Here is a 22,028-nt window from a genome sequence, read left to right on the forward strand (position 1 = left end):
AACATACAGCCTGTGTTTCCAGCTTTTCTTCTCGGACTCTGAGTTTCACATATACCTTGGTTCCCAACTGTAAACTGCATGGGTTAAACAAGATGATTAGGCCACTGCAGCTCTTAAGATGATGGTGAAAGGATAATTCTGCCCTGTTCCTTAATGATGACTGAAGGTCTTAAATGCCAAGTCTCCTAAGGGGCGACTGGTCTGGGGTACCCCTGGAGGCATGGGCCTGGTGGCCCATCCTGACCTAACACCAGATCTGTTCTTCCTCTCTACTTAGGTGGGTTTGAATCCATCCAGAATCCTCCAAGTGATCTGAGTGGTGAGTAGCGATCATGCTGAACCTGACATTCATCCTTGAGGACAGCACTTCTGTCCTCTTGCCAAGAGCGGCCACCTTAGGTGGAGGTGCCCAAGGTTGCTCAACTTTGCCTGTCCTTACAGCATCCCAGCCCGAAGGCTTCAAGGAGGTCAGGCCTGGCAGAGCCTGGGAGGAGCATCAGGCCATGGGCTCCAGACAGTCCAGCAGCTCTGAGGACTCCAGCCTGGAGGAGGAGCTCCTCTCGGCCACCTCAGACAGCTATCACCTGCCGGAGCCCGATGACCTTGATGACCCGGAACTGCTCATGGACCTAAGCACTGATCAGGAGGAGGAGGCTGAGAACTTCACCCCCATATTGGCTTTTCTGGATCATGCGGGTTATGCCGACCACTTTAAGAGTCTCTATGACTTCTCCTTCTCTTTCCTCACTTCTTCCTTTTATAGTTTCTCTGAGGAGGATGAGTTTGTGGCCTACCTGGAGGCATCAAGAAAGTGGGCCAAGAAGAGCCACATGACCTGGGCCCATGCCCGGCTCTGCTTCCTCCTGGGCCGGCTGAGCATCAGGAAGGTCAAACTCTCTCAGGCCAGGGTGTACTTTGAGGAGGCCATCCACATTCTCAATGGAGCATTTGAGGACCTATCCTTGGTGGCCGCTCTGTACATCAATTTGGCTGCCATCTACCTGAAGCAGAGGCTGAGACATAAAGGCTCCACCCTGTTGGAAAAGGCAGGTGCCCTGCTGGCCTGCCTGCCTGACCGTGAGTCTAGTGCCAAGCATGAACTTGACGTGGTGGCCTACGTGCTGCGCCAGGGGATTGTGGTGGGCAGCAGCCCGCTGGAGGCCAGGGCCTGCTTTCTGGCCATCCGCTTGCTCCTGAGCCTAGGCCGGCACGAGGAAGTCCTGCCCTTCGCCGAGCGCCTGCAGCTCCTGTCTGGACACCCTCCTGCCTCTGAGGCTGTGGCTAGTGTTCTGAGTTTTCTGTATGACAAGAAATATCTTCCACACCTTGCAGTGGCCTCTGTCCAGCAACATGGTATCCAGAGTGCCCAAGGGATGTCTCTTCCTATTTGGCAGGTCCACCTGGTCCTCCAGAACACAACCAAGCTCCTTGGCGTTCCCTCCCCAGGCTGGGGTGAAGTTTCTGCCTTGGCCTGCCCAATGCTCAGACAGGCCCTGGCTGCCTGTGAGGAACTAGCAGACCGGAGCACCCAGAGGGCCCTGTGTCTCATCCTTTCCAAAGTGTACCTCCAGCACAGGTCTCCTGATGGTGCCATCCGCTACCTGAGCCAGGCCTTGGTGCTAGGGCAGCTGCTTGGTGAGCAGGAATCCTTTGAGTCTTCTCTCTGCCTGGCATGGGCCTATCTCTTAGCCAGCCAGGCCAGGAAGGCTTTGGATGTGCTTGAGCCACTGCTATGCTCCCTGAAGGAGACAGAGAGTCTCACTCAAAGGGGAGTCGTCTATAATCTCCTGGGACTTGCACTCCAAGGTGAAGGCCGGGTGAACAGGGCAGCCAAGAGCTATCTTCGGGCCTTGAACAGAGCCCAGGAGGTGGGAGATGTGCGTAACCAGGCAGTGGCTCTGGCCAATCTTGGCCACCTGAGCCTTAAGTCCTGGGCTCAGCATCCAGCCAGAAACTATCTCCTGCAGACTGTACGACTCTATTGTGAACTTCAGGCCAGTAAGGAGACAGACATGGAATTAGTACAGGTGTTTCTCTGGTTGGCCCAAGTTCTGGTGTCTGGACACCAGCTGACCCACGGCCTTCTTTGTTATGAAATGGCATTGCTGTTTGGCTTAAGGCATCGACACCTAAAGAGTAAGTATGTCCCATGCTGCTGGGAAGCTATAGAGAAAACTGTTGGAGCAAGTTTTATCTGTTTCCTATCACAAGTCATCTCATTCATGTTCCTGCTTTGTGTTCAGGTCAGCTTCAGGCCACCAAATCCCTCTGCCATTTCTACAGCTCTGTGTCCCCAAATCCTGAGGCATGTATCACCTACCACGAGCACTGGCTGGCCCTGGCTCAGCAACTCAGGGACCGGGAGATGGAAGGGAGGCTGCTGGAGTCCCTAGGGCAGCTTTATCGGAACCTCAACACCGCCAGGTGAGTCAGGGCTCAGGAACTGTCCTCGAAGTAGCTTTCCTTCCTTAGGGAGAAGCAGTGTTCTTTCCCACAGGCAGCCAAGTCCAAATGTACACGGTATAGGAGGGGCATTGTGCAAAAGAGCAAGGGCTCTGCAGCCACCACAGTGCATCCATCACTTATTAGTGGTGTGGCCTTGGGTAAACTGTTTAATTTCTCCATGTCTCAGTTTCCTCATCAGCCAAAGGAGGATAATAATGGCATCTATCTTACAGTGTTATTATGAAGAATAAATGAGTTAATGCTCATAAAACACTCATAATTGTGCCTGATACATAGGTAGGTCTCAGTAATGTTAACTATGCCACCATTACTTGTGTGTTTCTATAACCCTATCCCTATCACGGGATCATGACTGAGGGTGCATAATTCAGAGAAGTGGCAGTTATACCAAGGACAGAGGAACCTTCAGGAGGTCTTCATTACCGAGGGCAATTGGTTTTAAAGAAAGGACACCCCCACTGAAAGCAGGGGTGTAAAATGTCATGGTAAAAAAAACTTTTATTGGGAACTTACCTTTAAAATGAAATTGTAGATTATGAAATGAAGTGTGTTTTCACCTTTTAGTTAAGAATATTTAGATTATAATTTCAACTATGCATTAAGTCTTAGAATAAACATGGAATAAAAGGAGTGTTGACTTTTTGGCTTAATTGTGCTCACAAAATTATCTAACAGCACAATGCGGCATTCTTTGTTTTGTGATTGATTTTTTAGCACTACCTTAAAAATGCTCATTTTTTAAAAAAGAAATCAAAACTTAACAATTTAACCCAAATGCCTCCTTTAACTCTTTGGTATTCACATTATTATCACTTGCAGTTTTGGCCATCTTCTGTTGATTTTCTCTTCATTGTTTCTTCACTGGTCTAATGCTGCTTCATCCTCATTTGCCAGTGGGCAGACTGAGGTTCTGCTTTGTAACAAGCCTTAAATTGATTCCATTAAATCCTGCATGGTTTGCATGATCTTCAAGTTCACTTTGCAACAGATTTGCCTTGCAGGATTGCATTCATAATTATAGATGACTTCTAAAATACAGCATTCAGTATAGTTTGTAAATTTGCTACTGTTAAGCAGAGAGAGAGGTGGTTGAGGAGAAGATAATTAAACGAAAAATTATTTATTTATTTTTTTTGCTTTTCTAAGCAACATGGTAACTGTGTGCACCTGGACAATCAGATAAGGAATAATCAGATAATGAATTCCACTCTCCCTTCTCTTTCTCCTCCAGTCTGTCTCCCTCTCACTTTCCTTCATTCTTTCCCTCTCTTACAAGAATCAGGTATCCTCCAAACCTCCTGCTGTCTTTGCCTTCAGTCCCAGGGAGGAAGCTTTGGATCCATGCAGCATGTGAGGAGCCAGGAGGCCCCAGCTCCACCCTGCTTTCATTCTAGGACACCCTAGGAGTCTGAATGCTTCTGGAGAAGATCCAGAAGGCAGGCTTGAATTAACTATTGAGATGACATAGTCATATGCTCATGGTGAGGTATTGTAGGACTGGGCTCCGGAAAAGTTGGATTCTAAGGAACAGGAGCAAGAGTGCCAAATATGTGTCAGGCTATTGGCACCTCTGGCTACTGGGCAAACTCAGTCTTCAATATTCCCAGACATCACCTACCCCACTGCCATCCTTTACTCACCAGCTCTCCACTCCAGATGCCTAAACCCACTGAAATATTAAGGGGGAAGCCAGAGAGAAGGCCCTGGATGCTGTTAGCATGGACCACGGAGGACTTAGTTAAGACAGGACGCAGAATCACTGTCCTGATGTGATGGGGGTGATGGAGAGGAGGTCAGGGATGGGTCTACAGATGGCCCAAGAAGTTACTGAAGGGAGTCAGAAGCCACAGAGCTGGCAGAAGAGCAACCAAAACTGGATTAGGGGCCAGAAAACCTGATCCTGCCATGACCTAATAACATGTCCTTAAATAAGTCACTTTTCTTCTTGGTCTCCTTCTGTCTGTAAAGATAAGTTGAATCAGGTACCTTCCAGGTATAAAACGTTGAGTTTGGGACCAGCTAGTTATGCTATTCTGACACTGAATATTCATACTAGAATTCCTGCTGCTTCCAAAGTGTATTGAATTTTTGGTGCAGATTCTTAAAGTTGTGGGCTTTCTAGGGTGCCTTTGAAATCAGAGACCTCGGCTTTTAGGGTTTGAAAGATTTTGTAGTATTTTCAGAAGGTCTTGTGGACCGACATTATGTCTAGCACAGAGCTTGGCACAGAAGAGACATATGGTGCATGTGTGTTTGGAGTAGCCAAGTCATTAGTGAGTAACTTAGTCCACTAGCTCACAGCCCTTGAGCTGAAGCTGTATGCTGACATGGCTACTGATGATTATGATGGAGAATGGTGGAGCTTTGTGTGGGGGAGTCCGTGGTCCCTTTGCTTAGGGCTCAGGTAAGGAAAGAAAGGTGTTTGCGGCTTGGAGGCAGGCTCTTTGGTCTTTAGTGACCAGCACAGTAGTCACAGTGCCATGAGTGGAACCTCAGCTGCCCATTCCAACAGCCCTTTGAGAACACTGGCCTATACGGTATTAGCCACAGAACACGGTGTGTCTTTTCTTAGGGATTCTCCTCTGATAAAGAACCAAATTACATATAGTGAAGTAGAATATCAGAGATTTGATATTCTACTTCGTGAGGAACATAGTTTTTCTAAAATTATGTAGTTGCTTAAGGTTAAAAAGCATTATACCTTTTTAACCAGGCTGAGGCAGGTGGATCACTTGAGATCAGGAGTTCAAAACCAACCTGGTCAACATGGTGAAACCCTGTCTCTACTAAAAATACAAAAAAGTTAGCCGGGCATGGTGGTGGGTGCCTGTAATCCCAGCTACTTGGGAGGCAGAGGCAGGAGAATTGCTTGAACCTGGGAGGCGGAGGTTGCAGCAAGCCGCGGTCACACCACAGCACTCCAGCCTGGGTGACAGAGCGAGACTGTGTCTCAAAAGAAAAAAACAAAAAAACAGATTACACTAGTATTGAAGGTTATAGGTGAAAAATAAAGGTTCCCTTCCAACTTCCCTTTCCTTGATACTTTCCTGAAGTAACTACTTAAAGATTTTTAAATACCCATGAAGGAATATTTCATGCATATTAAAGATTATATATGATACATATTTTCTATCTTAAATATTAGATATATTAAATATAATATGCACATGTTTTAGTTACATAAATGGAATCAAGATAAAATTTCTATTACATAATATACTCTTCTCTTACTTGCTTTTTTTCATTTGAAAATATCACTGTGAAATGTCAATCCAGCATTTTATCACACTATGGGAGCCCTTCCATTGTGTCAGGCACTGTGGCAGGTATTGGGGAATTCAGTGGTTAGAAAAAACAATCCAAATACCCACAAACAGAACAGTCTGCCCTATGTAAGAGTGAGCTTGTTGCCTTTACAAGTATTCAAACGGAGACCGACTATTCAAAAATTGTATAAAAGAGTTTCCTGAATTGAGCTGGATCTGGAACTACTTACTAATAGTTTTATTGAGGTTTAATTACACACCATAAAATTCAGCCTTTTGAAGTGTGCGATTTAGTTTTCAGTATATTCACACAGTTGTGAATATCACCACTATCTGATTTCAGAACATTTTCATGGCCCCTGAAAGAAAGCCTGTACCCATCAGCAGTCACTCCTCATCACCCAACCTCGCTCCAACCCTGGAAACCACTAATCTACTTTCTGTCTCTATGGATTTGCCTATTCTGGACATTTGATATAAATGGAATCATACAGTATTTGTCCTTTTGTGTCTGGCTTCTTTCACTTAGCATAGTGTTTTCAAGGTTCATCCATGTTGTCACGTGTATCAATACTTCATTATTTTTTATGGCCAAATAATATTTTGTTGTACTGATATGCCACATTTGTTTATTCCTTCATCAGTTGATGGACATTTGAATTGTTTCTGCTTTGTGGCTATTACGAATAATGCTGTTGCAAACATTCATGAACAAATTTTTGTGTGAAGAAGTATTTTCATTTCTCTTGGGTAGACCTAGGAGCAAAATTACAGAGTCACACCATAATTCTATATTTAAACTTTTGGGGACCTGCTAAGTTGTTTTTAAAAGTGGCTGCACTATTTTTCATTCCCATTAGCAATGCATAAGGGTTCCAATGTCTCCCATCTTCACCGCCACTTGTTAGTGTCTGTCTTTTTTAATTTTAGTCATCCTAGCGGGAGTGAAACTGTATCTCACTGTGGTTTTGACTTACATTTTCCTAATGACTAAAGATATTGAGCATCATTTCATGTGCTTCTGGCCCTTTGCGTATCTTTGGAGAAATGTCTATTCACTTGTCCATTTTTTAAATTGGGTTGTTTGTCTTTTGATTTTTGAGTTGTAAAAATTCTTTATGTATTCTGGATACGAGTCCCTTATCAGATATACGATTTACAAATTTTTTTCCCAGCCCATGGGTTGTCTTTTCACTTCTTGATCCCTCATAGAATGAGTTGGGAAATATTCCTTCCTTTTCAATTTCTTGAAAGAGTTGGTGAAGGATTGGCGTTAATTCTCCTTTAAACGTTTGATGAAATTCACCAACGAAGACTTCTAAGTCTTGACTTACCTTTGTAAGGAGTTTTTTTGTTTTGTTTTTGAAAATCGCTAATTCAATATTGTTAGTTGTTATAGGTTTGTTTAGATTTTCTATTTCTTCTGGAGCGGTTTTCGTAGTTTTTGTCTTTCTTGGTATTTGTCCATTTCATCTAAATTAACTAATTTGTTGGTATACAGTTGTTCATAGCATTCTTTTATAATCTTTTTATAATTTCTATAAAGTTGGTAGTATTGTCCACTTTAATTCCTGAGACTCTTCTCTCTTTTTATTCTTGATCAGACTACCCAAAGTTCTGTCATTAAAAAAAGTTTTTTAAATCCCAGCACTTTGGGAGGCTGAGACGGGTGGATCACGAGTTCAGGAGATCGAGACCATCCTGGCTAATCCGGTGAAACCCCGTCTCTACTAAAAAATACAAAAAACTACCCGGGCGAGGTGGCGGGCGCCTGTAGTCCTTGCTACACAGGAGGCTGAGGCATGAGACTAGCGTAAACCCGGGAGGTGGAGCTTGCAGTGAGCTGAGATTCAGCCACTGCACTCCAGCCTGGGTGACAGAGTGAGACTCCACCTCAAAAAAAAAAATTTTTTTTTTTAAACAAATTAAATTTTGGCTTTATTGATTTTTTTCTATTCTCTATATCACGTATTTTTGCTCTCATCTTTATTATTTCATTTCCTCTGTTTGCTTTGGGTTTACTTTGTTCTTTTTGTGTCATGTCTTATGGTGGAATATTAGGTTATTGATTTGAGATCTTTTTCTCTTTTAATATAAGCATTTACAGCCATAAATGTTCCTCTGAGTTTTGTGCCTATGCCATTTTATATATTTCAGTATGCTGTGTTTATTGTCATTCATCTGAAAGTAGTTTCTAATATCCTTTGTGATTCTTCTTCAGTTCACTGGTTATTTAGGAGTATGTTGTTTAATTTTCACATATTTGTGAATTTTCCAAATTTCCTTCTGTTACTGATTTCTAATTTCATTTCATTGTGGTGGTAAAACAAACTTTGTATGATTTTATTCTTTTTACATTTGCTGAGATTTTATGGTCTATTCTGAAGGATGTTCCATGTAAACTTGAGAAGAATGTATATTCTGTTGTTGTTTGGTGTAGTCTATAAATATCTTTTAGGTCTCATTAAATTTTTTAATTTCCTTGTTGTTCTTATGGCTAGTTCTTCTATCCATTATTGAAAGTGTGTCATTAAAATCTCTAATTATTGTTGTCTATTTCTCCCTTCCATTCTGTCAGCTTTTTCTACATGTATTTTGGGGCATTGTTATTAGGTGCTGCATGTATGTTTATAATTATGCCTTTCTGATGGATTGAGTCTATTATCATTATAAAATGTCCTTCATTGTCTTTAATTACAATTTTGATCTTTTTATCTGATATTAGCATAGCCACTCTAGCTCTCTTTGATTACTGTTAACATGGTCTATACTTTTAGTCTATTTGTGTCTTTGAATCTAAAGTATGTCTCTTGTAGGCAGCATATAGTAGAAACATTTTCTTTCCTCTCTATTCTTCAATGTTTGTCTTTTAACTAGAGTGCTTAATACATTTACATTTAATTACAGGTAAGACAGGATTTACGTCTGCAATTTTGCTATTTTTTCTCTATATTAATAGCTTATATCTTTTTGTTTTTCTATTTCTCCATTACTGCATTCTTTTATGTTAAATAGATTTTTTTCTTGTATATTATTTTCATTTCCTTGTTATTTCTTATCCTGTATTTCTTTCAGTTATTTTCTTAATGGTTACTCTGGGGTAATAATTAGCTTTTTTTAAAAAAATGAAAATCTTAGCCGTTTCCTGGTCATGCCCACAGCCCTGCACATGCATGTGGGTCTTCTAGATTCCCAAGAATATGTTAGAACTTTTAAAACTTTTTATGGACATCTCATTTCCCAACTTTTCCTCTCGTGTGTGTGTTGTTTTCTTTTTTTGACCTTTTCTTATTTGCTCCAAATGTTTTCACCACCTAAGGCAGTGACCATATTAAACAATTGCTGCTGATTATTTTTGACATATGCCTCAGGGAAAAGGCTGTTCTTCGCTGAGTGAGCGCTGAGTGAGGTTAAATGAAAACAAGCCCTGTGAGCAGAGGCTTCCAGGGAACTTCCAAACAGATCAAACAGTAACAGTTCCCTGGGGATGGAACTTTGGGGGATTTCAAGCTCATTGTCCAGTGGTTGCTAGGTTGCTGGTTTTTCCAGCTACCATTATTGTGAGGCTGTTGGTTTTTAAGTGTACCACAGAGCTAGGGACAAGCAAGATGTCTCTAAGGCAAGTTGAAAAGCAATGAAGCTCACTTTCATAACAAGATTCAGCCGTTTTCCTGAATAAACACTCCTTGCAAACCTTTGGTTAATATCCAGAGTTCTGAAAAATTTTATTTAGATAATTTTTGCCTGTTCTCATTGCTTTTATGGAAGAGTAAATTTTTAGAAATTTTTACTCCATTGTTCTGTAAATTGATCTAGATTGGGATTTTTAATTTGAATAGTTTATAGTTTTAAACTCCAAGATTACTATTTGTACAATTGGGAGGAAATAAATATCCACTTTTGCTTTACCACTAATATGAGTGATACTGAATGGAAGATTGGGAAATACTTTAGGTGTTAGAGGAAACCCCTGTACACATAAGGTCATTGTCCCTTTGCAGAATGGCCAGTTCAACGAAGAAAACATGCTGTAATGCTGTATTTATTTAGCATGTGTAAATCACCTTCTCCTACAGAACACTTAAAAAAAATATAAAAGAACAAAGACCAACTACAGATGCAGATAAACGGGTGTTTCTATGCACCTGGAGGTGGTTACTGTAAATTAGCACTAAGCTTCCTGGTAGCTGAGTAAAAAGGGGAAAGCTGTATGAGGTTCTCACTGTCTGACAAAAGAACATAAACACATGTATCTGTTGGAGCAATTTTTTTCCTGGCACAGATTGCTTAGGAGGAATTTATTAAGTAGGTCTTGATGTAATGGACAGATTTCTTCAACTAAATTCCCCTCTAGGGATTTGCATTCTCACAAAGCTCAAAGCCACAGCAAGCAAAGGCAGGAAGTGTTCACTGGAAGAAGCGGCAGGCTTCTGTAGGGGCAGGTTTGGAGGGAAAGGAGACAATGCTTTCAAGCAAAGGATGGAGGTGATCTGTCAGGGAAGACTTTATCAAGGCAGTAGCATTTGAGGAGGCCCTTGAAGGATAAGTAATATTTTGAAAAGTGGAGAAGGCTAGGTTTTAGGTGGAGGGAATAGCAGTAGGCATGGAGAGGTCAGGACACATTTGAAAGACATTCTGTAGATTTAACAGACAGGTTTTGGTGATCAGTTGGCTATGGGTAGTGACATGGTTTAGCTGTGTCCCCCACCCCAATCTTATCTCGAATTGTTGCTCACATAATTCCCATGTGTTGTGGGAGGGACCTGGTGGGAGGTAATTGAGTCATGGCGTGGTTTCCCCCATACTCTTCTCGTGGTAGTGAATAAGTCTCATGAGAGCTGATGATTTTATAACAGGAAACCCCTTTTGCTTGGCTTTCATTCTCTCTCTTGCCTTCTGCCATGTAAGACGTGCCTTTCACCTTCTGCCATGATTGTGAGGCCTTCCCAGACACATGGAACTGAGAGTCCATTAAACCTCTTTTTCTTTATCATTTACCCAGTCTTGGGTATGTCTTTATCAATAGTGGGAAAATGGACTAATATAGGTGCAATGAAGACTCAACTTCTTCCCTAGAAGGAGATATGGAGGTTGGTGGGCATGGGGGCGGGGGGGTTGCAGTGGGCATCCAGACTGTACAGTGAACATCCGTAGTGAAAATGATGGCCATAATAGCCTTCAGTGAGCATGCATTGTTTGCTAAGCCATATGTAAATCTCAGGACCACCCTGTGAAGTAGACAGAATTGTGGAAATTGAGAATTAAAGAAGCCAAACAACTTGCACGAGGCTTCCCAGCAGGCATTGATATCCAAACAGTGTGAATCTAGAGCAGGGTTAGCAAGCTTTTTAAATAAAGAATCATATAGTAAGTGTTTTAGGCCTTGTGGGCCATATGATGTCTGCCACAAGTACTCCACTCTGCAGTTGTAGTATGAAAATAGATAATACATAAATGAATAAATGTGGCTGTGTTCCAATAAAACTTTATTTACAAAAGCAGATTGAAAGCTGTATTTGGCCCATGGACCATAGTTTAACAACTCCTGATCTAAAATGCATAGTCTTAAGCTCTCTATGTATTCTGTCCACCCAGCCAATAATTTTTGCCTTAGACAAAAGAAATGGGTATTGAAGGCTATAGAGTGCAACCTTGTAGAATTGTATGGAGGGACCTCGTTTGTCATCAGTCGGTCCCCTGCCTGCCACAGAGGGTCCAGACAATTTCATCACTTGGTTTCATTGGTACTAGCTCAGATCCTTGACTTCTCAATTTTACGATCTCATGCTGCCTTTTTACTGATTTTAATTTCTCTTGTTTGAAAGATTTTCTCTAGGGTTTAGAAGTGGGTTATGGTGTGTGTGTGTTGGGGATGGGGGTGGTTGTGGGGGGGCGGGGCACAGGTAGATATTGAAAACTTTGTCCCAGCCTTCAGGTTTTTACTCTGGGACACTTTTCTCTCCCTTTGTGTAATATCTGCAGGATCATGCCTTCTCTGCCTTCCAGGGGACAACTACAGAATTTAGTTTGATAAAGGTTTGCAATCTCTCAATGGGAGGGATCTTAGGGAGTCTTGTCTTCTGTCTTGAGGTGACACAACACAGACTGGCCATAGAACTGAGCCAGATGGGGTCCATGAGAACTCTGTGGCTCTATTAAATCTATTAAATCAATTCAACAAATATTTACTGAGCATTTACTATCGCCCAGGCACTGTGCTAAAAACTGAACAAGGGTGATAATAGTTCCTGAGCTCACAATAACAGAATAGTACAGAAAATAAACGTATAAATAGCCACTAAAGGTATCATATAAATTGTGGTAAGTGCCACAAAGGATGTACATATTATTATTTTTAGAAAGAAGGGATGACTTGTGTATAATAGGTCCTCTCAAAATAATGATTAATTCTGTGCATGTGAATACAACAGTAGCCTAGCAGCCATTGCTCCTGGCTTCTATTCTTATATTTATGCTTCTTATTTTTCTGGAACTGAAAAAAGTTCTATGTTTTAAAAAATATAATTAATATGTCAATCCCTAACACAGAAGCAATTCTTTCCTCATTTTTGTTGTAAATAAGGAAACAATTGCTTTTCCTGAAATGTCCTCATCTGATCACAAGGCTATAATGTACACTACCACCCCAGTTTCACACATGAGGAAACTTTGTTCAAGGTTTAAAATAGCTTATGTCTTTTAAAATGTCAGGATTTCTAAAGTGGTAAATGAAACAAGTCTTCCCAAGTGCTGATATCTGAGCCAGAAATTAGGCCCTGCTTGAGGGTGTAAATGTAAGGGTCTGGGTCAGACTCTGAGAGTTAGATCCTGGTTTAAACAGGGTTTATTACTTGGTCCAAGATAGTTACTCTTACCAAGTCTTATTTTTTTTCTATTAGTAAAATGAATGTAATAATAGTACTGATCTCTTGGGGCTGTTGTGATGATTACATGAGATTTTGCATGTAAAGTACCTAGTGCACACTAAGTGCTCAATAGATGTCCGGTAATAATACTGCCATTGTTACTATTAGAAGACGAAGCAGCTGAGAGCTCAAAATAAGGCTTTGGAAACGTGCAGGAAAACTTAGATACGTTTCAAAAGACAAATCAAAACAACAACATCCTACTGGATTTCTTTATTTGCAAAATTGACGGAGAATTCTAATGGCTTGGGGTTTCTGTGGGGATTAAATGAGAAAACACCTACTGAAAGTATATACCCAACGCCTCACACAGAGTCAGCCCTCAGTTTTTGGCCACCTTTATCATAAAAACAGGACAAGACCAATTAGCAGAGGTTGGGCTTTGGACAGAGATCAGACAGACTCATCCAGGCAGGGCAGGGGTCTGGGAAGCCCCAGCAGGGGGTGGTAAGAGGAAGTCTGGAAATGCAGGTGTATTGGGGTCACTTGGCCATGGGCTCGTGGCTGATGTTCAGGCAGGGAAGAAGAAACAAAGACTTAGCCCCAGAGACTGAACTTGAGGACAGGAAAAATGAGAGAAAGAGATGAATCAAGACTGGAAAGGAGAGGAGATAACATCTGGAACACAGGCACAGGAGACCCAGAAGTACACAAGGCTGATGCAGTGCTGGCCCACCAGCAGTGCTCCTTGCTTCTTTGGCTTTGGAAGCCAAACCAAACCTAGAGTCTGTGGGTGGTGGCTGGAGGAATTGGCATGCTGGGCCATCTGGTGCTCAACTGGTAGGTGACACTGCTTGGCCACTGGCAGATGTAAAGTAATGGGGGTGAATGGTGATAGGAAGGAACCGAGGAAGCTGGACTACTGCCCAGTTTTGGACCACAAAAGCACTTGTTTCTTACTGGAGATCATAGATCATGTGCAAGTCTTGGTGAGAGGCAGTGCCTTTGGAAAATCTTCCATTTGCAAGGAGTCTCAATGGTGCTGTGTGAGTCACCAGGTCTCAGTAAGTCTCACCTTCCCCTGATGGGGTGTTTCTTGGAAAGAAATAGAGATCTCCTCTGTTCCACAGTCATAATGAACTCAGAGGGAGAAAGTACAAGAAGCAAATGCTGGCTCTGTCAGTTGGCTTGTCTGTAATAACCTAAATCTTGTTCCCTGAAGGTCTGGAGAAAACAACTATAGTAGCCCAAGGGCATCCCAGGACAGTAAATGGTAATATAAAAAAAAAACAGAGCAGGAAATAGGATGAGGATGAGATTTATGGGTCTTATCCTCATCAACTGCTCCAGTGAGAGTGAGGAGAGCTGTGGAGGCCAGGCCTGCTGAATCTGAACCTGGCTTGAGTTTGCAGGGTACAAGGTGGGGAGAGAAAGGCAGGGCTTCCGATAGTGAAAGATGCCTGTGGTTACTGTAGCTGAGCTGAGGAGGTTGGTGATCACTGCAGCATGGTGTGGAGTTTTTCAGCTCATTGCATTCTCAGAGGAAGTTTCACATTTTAAAACCTGTGAAAGGGTGGCCAGGGCCCATCTGGGATGTCAATAAATCTCATGTTAAGAGCAGGGCAGAAGAGAAAGTTTGAGTTTTTTCTTTCTATTTCTTACAAGGGCCAAATACCTGGCACTCTCTCCAGAAGGCCAACAGCTGCCTCATTGCCAATAAGGATCTGGGCCTTAGGAGTTGAGGGCAGTACTTGTTTCCCTCATGGTGCACAAAGGGGCCTGGCGGCTGAGAGGTCTGTGATCAAGTGGTAACCACGTTTGTTGAGAACTTTCTACTTAAGTGTCCACAGACGTGGTTGATGATGATCAGTGTTTCTGGGAAGAGTTGCATGGTTTGCTGCAGTGGTTCTCAAACTTCGCTGTGCAGGAGCGTAACCTGGGTGTGTTAGGTTCCTGGATTGCAACTGTAATGAACCTTTTTCAGTCAGTCTGAGGTAGTTCTGGGGTGGGGGTTCTGTGCTTTGAATAAGGTCCCTAAGAAATGCTGATGCAGGTGGGCCACAAATCATGTTTTGGGAAATATGAGTGTTATGGGACGAGTCCTAGGCTGCTACTCAGAAGGGAGTTCTGGCCTTGGATCTTCCCCTAATGTGCTGTGCAAACATATGTAAGTTATTTCCAATTTCTGGGCTTGTTTCTTCTATAAAATAAGAATATTGGACTAGATTGGTAAGTCTCAAGCCAAACTGCACGACAGAATTACATGGAGAACTTAGACACAGTGCTTGTGCCTGAGCCATATTCTGAGAGCCCGGTGCTCAGGCTATCACGACGTTGCAACACACTGGGAAAGAGTGTGGCAGTGTACAAGTTTAAAATGCTTCCAGGTGACTCTAGTTGTTGCTGGGACTGAGAACTACTATCTGGATGATGCACAGTGTTCTTTCCTTGTTTTTGAATACTGAATCGTCTATGAGAAAATATATTACCTATGTCTCATTTCTTCATTGGTCCCTCCATTGTCGTGGAGGGAGAGTTTTCTACAAAATATAATTTTCCAAATAATTAAAGGGCACCCGTTAAGCAGCAACCTGTTAAAACTTTCACCCTGCTTTGATTTTCTTTACAAACAAAACATCAAAATCTTTTTGATGACTTAAAGTTACCACTGTTGTCACTCATTCATGCATTCACTCAATAGGTATGCGTTTGGTGTCTACTTTGTGTTAGTAACTGTAATAGGTCATTCTCATACTGCTAATAAAGACATACCTGAGACTGGCTAATCTATAAAGGAAAGGATGTTTAATGGACTTACAGTTCCATATGGCTGGGGAGGCCTCACAATCATGGCTGAAGGCAAAGGCAGAGCAAAGTCACATCTTAAATGGCAACGGAACTGCCTTTTATATAACCTTCAGATCTCGTGAGACTCACTATCATGAGAACAGCAGCATGGGGGTAATGGCCCCATGATTCAATTACCTCCCTCCCACAACATGTGGGGATTATGGGAGCTACAATTCAAGATGAGATTTGGGTGGGGACAGAGACAAACCATTGCAATAACATAACACCAAAAAAGGTTATAGAGCAGTCAAAGGGTTGATGGACCATGCATCAGTAATAACGATAATTATAAGTGATCTTTAAACATTCATCAGCTGCCAAGGATGTAATAGGCACTGTTCTAAGCACTCTAGTTTTATCTCATTTAATCCTCACAACAATCTGCTCAGGTGGGCACAATTATAGGCCTGTTTTACAGGTAAGCAAACCAAAGCAGGAAGGATCCCGTACGTTCTCAAAGTCACACAGCTGATTGCGGTAGAGCTGGGATTCAGTCAGGCCCACCTCCCTGTGTGATGTGGGACATGGCTGTTCCCGCTCGGAGCTTCTGTTTCATTCTGTGCTGAGTGGACCCTGAGGGTCCTTTGAGCCCTAGCACCTCACAAGTTCATGTCTGTCCCCAGGTCTCTCAGGAGGTCACTCACATGCATCAAGGAGAGCCTGCGTATCTTCATTGACCTGGGGGAGAGAGACAAGGCTGCCGAGGCCTGGCTTGGGGCGGGGCGACTCCACTACCTCATGCAGGAAGACGAGCTGGTGGAGCTGTACCTGCAGGTAGGCCTCCTGCAGAGCTCTCTGGGAGTTGTTGACTTGGGTCATATGGGGAGGCAGCTGTACCCTCCAAATCGACCAGCTGGAACCAGAGAGGAATGATGTTCACCCTAAGCCCATGGAGAGAGGGTCAGCACTGGGCTGCTCCCTGAACACATGGTGGAAACCAGGGTGGTCCGGCAAGCTGAGTACAGGTAGCAAAGGGCCAGTCGCTGAGACCCATATATACATGTGCACCCTGGGAGGATGTGAGGGGAGACTGACATATCACCTGTAACGTCACTTGTCCCATTACATATACCTGTCTTTCCAAAGCTCAACATACACCTTGACTTCAGGGTTTTGCTGCAGTTTAAGGCAAGTTTGGTGTGTATGTGGGGTATTAACAATATTATTCTCTTATTTTTTTGTTGGTTTGCATACTTTTAATATCAGAGATGTGGTACAGTGTAGTGGTTAAAAGCCTAGGCTTTGAAGAGAGAAAAGCCTAGAGTCAAATCCCAGGGCCATTACATATGGACTGACTGTGTGACTTTGGGCTTGCCATATGACATCTCTGGGATTCAGTTTCTTTATGGGGGAACCGAACGCTGTCTTTTAGCATAAGGATTAGTAAAACAAAAATTTATATATCTCACTTGCATAGTAGTAAATGCACAGTAAGCATTTATTAAGTGCTCAGAACTTAGTAAATGTTTAATACATGATATTTTAGTGTTTTATTACTATCTGTACAATATTGACATTAAATACTGTGATGATATGTAAGATGTTTAATTCCGGCTACAAAAATGTACCAATTTATGTTTCTTTCCCATGTTTTGTTTTCTCTCTTTACTTCTCCTTATACTAGCACATAAACTTGCACAGATTCACTTCTACTGAGACTTAATAATGGCTGCATCACACTGATTGCATGCTTCCTATGTACGGGACACTTTGCTAAACACCTCACTTGCATGATGTAGTTTAACCCTCATTATAAATGCAGTAGGAGTTTCCATTATAATTTCCATTTTACAGATGAAGCTCAGAGAGGCTGAGTAATTTGCCCAAGGTGATACAGCTGGTAAGTGGTGGAGCTGAGAACTGCACACAGTGTGACGTAGAGCCTTTACTCTCAGCCTTTATGCCATCTGCCTTGCGATTTAAGGGCTGAAAGCGTTTCTGGAGAGCAGACAATTCAGTCTTTTCCTTTCATGTTGTGGGAGACTGAAGCCCAGAGGGCACTGTTCCGATTGTGCATTGTTTTAATGGTCCTGACTCCAGGATTCCATCTCACTGGCCCCCTCTCTCTCTGTAGCTGCCCATGCAATAACACAGCAACTGCAGCATCTTGCCCCAGCGATGAAATGTTCACTGGCCAGAACAGGTCCCAGGCCTCACCCAGTCTCAGGCTGCCACCTAACTGATGTTGTGCAGGGTCATTTCCATGGAAGTGAATCATTCTGGACCTGAAGCTATTTGAGATCCTGTAACTGTGCTGCAGATGCAGCGGTATATTCTTTACTCTTCAACTTCCTTAGCACATTTGGTATAGATGTAATACAAAATAGCTTGCTAGGGATAAAGAAGCTCTGGAGACTAGGGTATTGGGATGGAAGACACCAACATTTGTTTGCTAGTGACTATTGGCGTGAAACTGGGGAGGTTCTGTTTTCTTTCTGAGCCACACTATCTCCATCTGGAAAGTATAAGGTGTTGAACTGGATCATTATTTTTCCGTTTCAGTTATTTACATATTAAATTCATGGTTTTGCTATATACATGTACCATCTATACCATTGTTTACTTCTTCTTTGACTCAACATCCAATCAATGTAGCTTTTTTTACACTTAGCCTTATTCTACACAATACTATCTAAAGTTGCAGGTTGGATGCACTATTAGTTTTTCTTTTTTTCTAAAACACGTTGAAATAAATACTTAACTAGTAAAACAAAATGTTTTTCTATATACCATTAAAAATAATCTAGCACCACCAAAAGCAATCTCTCATACCAGGATGGGGAAATGCCAGACTGGAGAACCTCTAAAGTCCTCTTATCAGCCTTATGAGTGTGAAGACCAATTTAGGATTTGGGGGACTTTAGCAGAAGATTAATTGATTTAGGTGGTCTGCATCTTAGCTCTGCCAGTCCTGTGGAGGTCTGGAAGCCCTCCTCTCTGCCTTTAACAGCTGTCTCTGTCCCCACTAGGCAGCCATCCAGACAGCCCTGAAGTCAGAGGAGCCTTTGCTGGCTCTCAAACTTTATGAAGAAGCAGGTGATGTGTTCTTCAATGGGACCCGCCACAGGCATCATGCAGTAGAGTACTACAGAGTAAGTCCAAGCTGTGCAGTTTGCTGAGACAAGTCCTGGCACAGGCATGGGCAGGTTCAGGCTGGACTTCGACCTGGGTCCCTCTTCTCCTCTCTTGCTTGTATTTCATTTTTCTCTTTCTTGTCCAGTGACCACCTACTCACCCTCTCTTCAATCTAGCGGGGAGCTCAGGGAAGGTTCTGATAAACTTAATCATTCTCAGGCTTGATAAGTTATCCTTCCTGGGATAATACATCAAAATAATTGAGTCCAGGAGTTTAAGACCATCTCGAACTCTTGGGTGCATGGTACTTTACAGTTTGCAGCACACTTTCGAGTTTACCAGTGTTTCCCACTTACTACTGGGAGTGCGGTGGGAGATTATTTAAAGGGTTATGTAGATGAGTGCTTTTGTTTGATCATATTTTTAATAAGCATGTATTAAAATTTTTTTTTAGGCCGGGTGCAGTGGCTCACACCTGTAATCCCAGTACTTTGGGAGGCTGAGGTGGGCGGATCACCTGAGGTCAGGAGTTCGAGAGCAGCCTGACCAACATAGTGAAACCCTGTCTCTACTAAAAATACAAAAATTAGCCGAGCATGGTAGCAGGCACCTGTAATCCCAGCTACTCAGGAGGCTGAGGCAGGAGAATCACTTGAACCCGGGAGGCGGAGGTTGCAGTGAGCCGAGATAGCACCATTGAACTCCAGCCTGGGCAACGAGGGCGAAACTCCATCTCAAAAAATATATATATTTTTTTAAATTAAAAACATAATATGAGCTCATTAAACCTATCATTTCACAGATAGTATTGCAAAGCATGAGGCAAGAAAAAGAGTTGATGTTAAGAATAACACAAATTAAATGAATGTCCAGCTATTAAGCGGATATGTCAAAGATTGTGATTGTTTTTCATCACTGACTAAAGTTTAGGAATTCTCATCTAATTTGATCCTAAAATTTTATTCATTCAGCTATTCATTTATTTATTTGTTCAGTTGTTTATTCAGTCATCAAACGTTAGCAAACACCCAGTCTGTGCCAGGCACTGAGCTAGGGGTGGGGAAGAACAGGGAACGCATTTCTGACTATTGAGGGGCTTATTTTCATACACATTTTGTAGATGAGAAAACTAAGTTTCAGAAAGATGAAGTGATTTGCTTAAAATTCTATCGTAATAAAAACATAGAAATGACCACTTTTTGAGATATTCCCACAATATGTGTGTACTCAAGTGTGCTTCACAGATAGCGCCGTGGATGCTATCCACAGGGATGCACAGCTGAGAGCACACAGCTGAGAAGGGAACGACTTTCCAGTGACCTTGGGAAAAGCCTTTTCTGCTCCAGGTTTCCCCAATTTTAGGAGGCCTAATGCCCTCTACTTCTTTAAGATCTGGGCAAAACATCGTGAGCAAGGACCAGGAGAGAGTTGAGTAAAGGCACACAAGGAAACATGGCTGACCCCCGTTTGTTTTAGTCCACTGCCATTCCCCAACCCCTGCCTGTAGAAGAGAAACCTCCTAGCTATGGTATGCACTGATGATTCCTAGCTAGACTAAGTTTCCTTGGGCCTCTGTTCTTAGGCTGGAGCTGTTCCTTTAGCAAGGAGGTTGAAGGCGGTGAGAACTGAGCTCCGGATTTTCAACAAGCTGACAGAGCTGCAGATCAGCCTCGAAGGCTTTGAGAAGGCTTTGGAATTTGCCACCCTGGCCGCCAGGCTCAGCACAGTCACAGGTTGGTGGTCTTCACTGTCGGGTGTGTTGAATGGGAGAGGTGACTAGTCAAAGATAGACAACAAAGCAATAACAGCACAGGCTTTGGAGTCAGACTGTGTGGGTTCAAATCCCAGGGCCAACTGTCAGGGAGACCTTAGTTAAGTAAGCTGCCTAACTTCTGTAAGCTTCAAGCTTGTCATCACCAAATCAGGATTAAAAGTAGTGCCCGCCTCATGGTAGTTGTTAGGAAGACCAGTGATTATCCACGTAACGGCCACAGCACAATGCTGGGTATGTGGTAAGTCCTTGGTAAGTGTTGCCTGTGCCACACTAATTATTATATTACAGTTGCTGTTGTTTCCCAAGTGTAAAGTAAATGGTGTTTTATTCTCTGCGTAGGCTGTATTCCCATTACAAAAGGACTGTGCCCTAAATTTCGAATTAGTTAATTTTTAGTCAAAAGTGCACTTTCCCATGAAGCTAAAATGTAAATGAAGGTCAGGTTCCCATTACCCTAACTCAGAACATAGCTGAATATCTTGTGTTTATGTCAAAAGCTAGTGGTAAACAATAAAAGTCATCAGAGGCCGGGTGTGGTGGCTCACGTCTGTAATCTCAGCACTTTGGGAGGCTGAGGCAGGCGGATCATGATGTCAGTAGATGGAGACCATTCTGGCTAACACGGTGAAACCCCGTCTCTACTAAAAGTACAAACAATTAGCCAGGCGTGGTGGCGGGCGCCTGTAGTCCCAGCTACTCCGGAGGCTGAAGCAGGAGAATGGTGTGAACCCGGGAGGCGGAGCTTGCAGTGAGCTGAGATTGCACCACTGCATTCCAGCCTGGGCGACAGAGTGAGACTCCATCTCAAAAAAAAAAAAGTCATCAGAACAGATAAATGGCAGAATAAAAAAGATTTAAAAACCCCTCATCTTGAATGTTTGTGTTTGAAGAAAAGCAGGTTTGATTAGAGAAGCTTTGATTAGATGTAAGGGTAAATGGAATATTCTGTGATGATTCCAGGAGGGACTTCTGGGCATTTTCAAGGGCATCAGATGTGGATGATACTGGACTTTGTTGTGTTTAATTGCACTCTTGAGAGCTCCTTCTGTCTTTTCCCTACCTTTTTCCTTATTGCATAAGGTCTCATCTGAGTGACTGTGTGCTAATCTCAGGAAAGGCCTTGGAGGCCCCAGGCAGCATCTCTGAGCACCCTTTATCTCTCACTGGATGGGAGCTGAAGGGAGGCTGCATGCATCCTTTCTATATGTACTTCCCCTGTGGTTGACTTTTCCATATCAGAGAATTTTCTCTCTCTAAGATTTTCTCTTTTAATTTTGGCTTTTGGCTCTTTGAAGCTTAAAAGTGATGTTTTTAGATGGTATCCAACAGTCACCTTGCAAATATTCCGAAGACGTGATTGTAAGCCTTTGTTCCCTGTAAAAGGTCGCTCTGTATTAAAACAAATCCACCAAACAACAAGTAATAGACCCATTAGAAACCAACATTCTAAAGCACGGTTTAAGGGTGAACAGGTGTTTATGGCTTATCTGAGACTGACAGTGGGTAACGGGGCCAAGGAAAGACTGCTACATGGTGGTACCCAAGATAGCTCTCTGAAGAGAGAGACCTTTGTGTAAGGAAGACATTTATTATACACAGCTATTCATTGCAATTCTTAGCTACTCCATCAAGCTAGACTTGTCACCATGTCCCATTAAAAGGGCTTAAGAAGAATTCTTTCCGAGAATCCTGCATTACAGTAGCATCTGCAATAAGGAGAAAATTTTCTTC

The 22,028-nt window shown here is 42.6% G+C and overlaps 1 protein-coding gene across 1 annotated transcript in view; it reads left to right on the top strand.

Annotated features, from left to right (window-relative positions):
- SH3TC2 (SH3 domain and tetratricopeptide repeats 2) overlaps positions 1-22,028 on the top strand; it is a 62,917-nt gene that overhangs the window by 34,845 nt on the left and 6,044 nt on the right. Inside the window, exons 10-15 of the mRNA XM_023227010.2 lie at positions 278-319; positions 442-2,136; positions 2,244-2,424; positions 16,072-16,222; positions 18,418-18,540; positions 20,106-20,256. Of these exons, the coding sequence (XP_023082778.2) occupies positions 278-319; positions 442-2,136; positions 2,244-2,424; positions 16,072-16,222; positions 18,418-18,540; positions 20,106-20,256 (2,343 nt within the window). The remainder of the gene's footprint in view (positions 1-277; positions 320-441; positions 2,137-2,243; positions 2,425-16,071; positions 16,223-18,417; positions 18,541-20,105; positions 20,257-22,028) is intronic.

Source organism: Piliocolobus tephrosceles, chromosome 4 (genome assembly GCF_002776525.5).
Source record: "Piliocolobus tephrosceles isolate RC106 chromosome 4, ASM277652v3, whole genome shotgun sequence".
NCBI lineage: Eukaryota > Metazoa > Chordata > Mammalia > Primates > Cercopithecidae > Piliocolobus > Piliocolobus tephrosceles.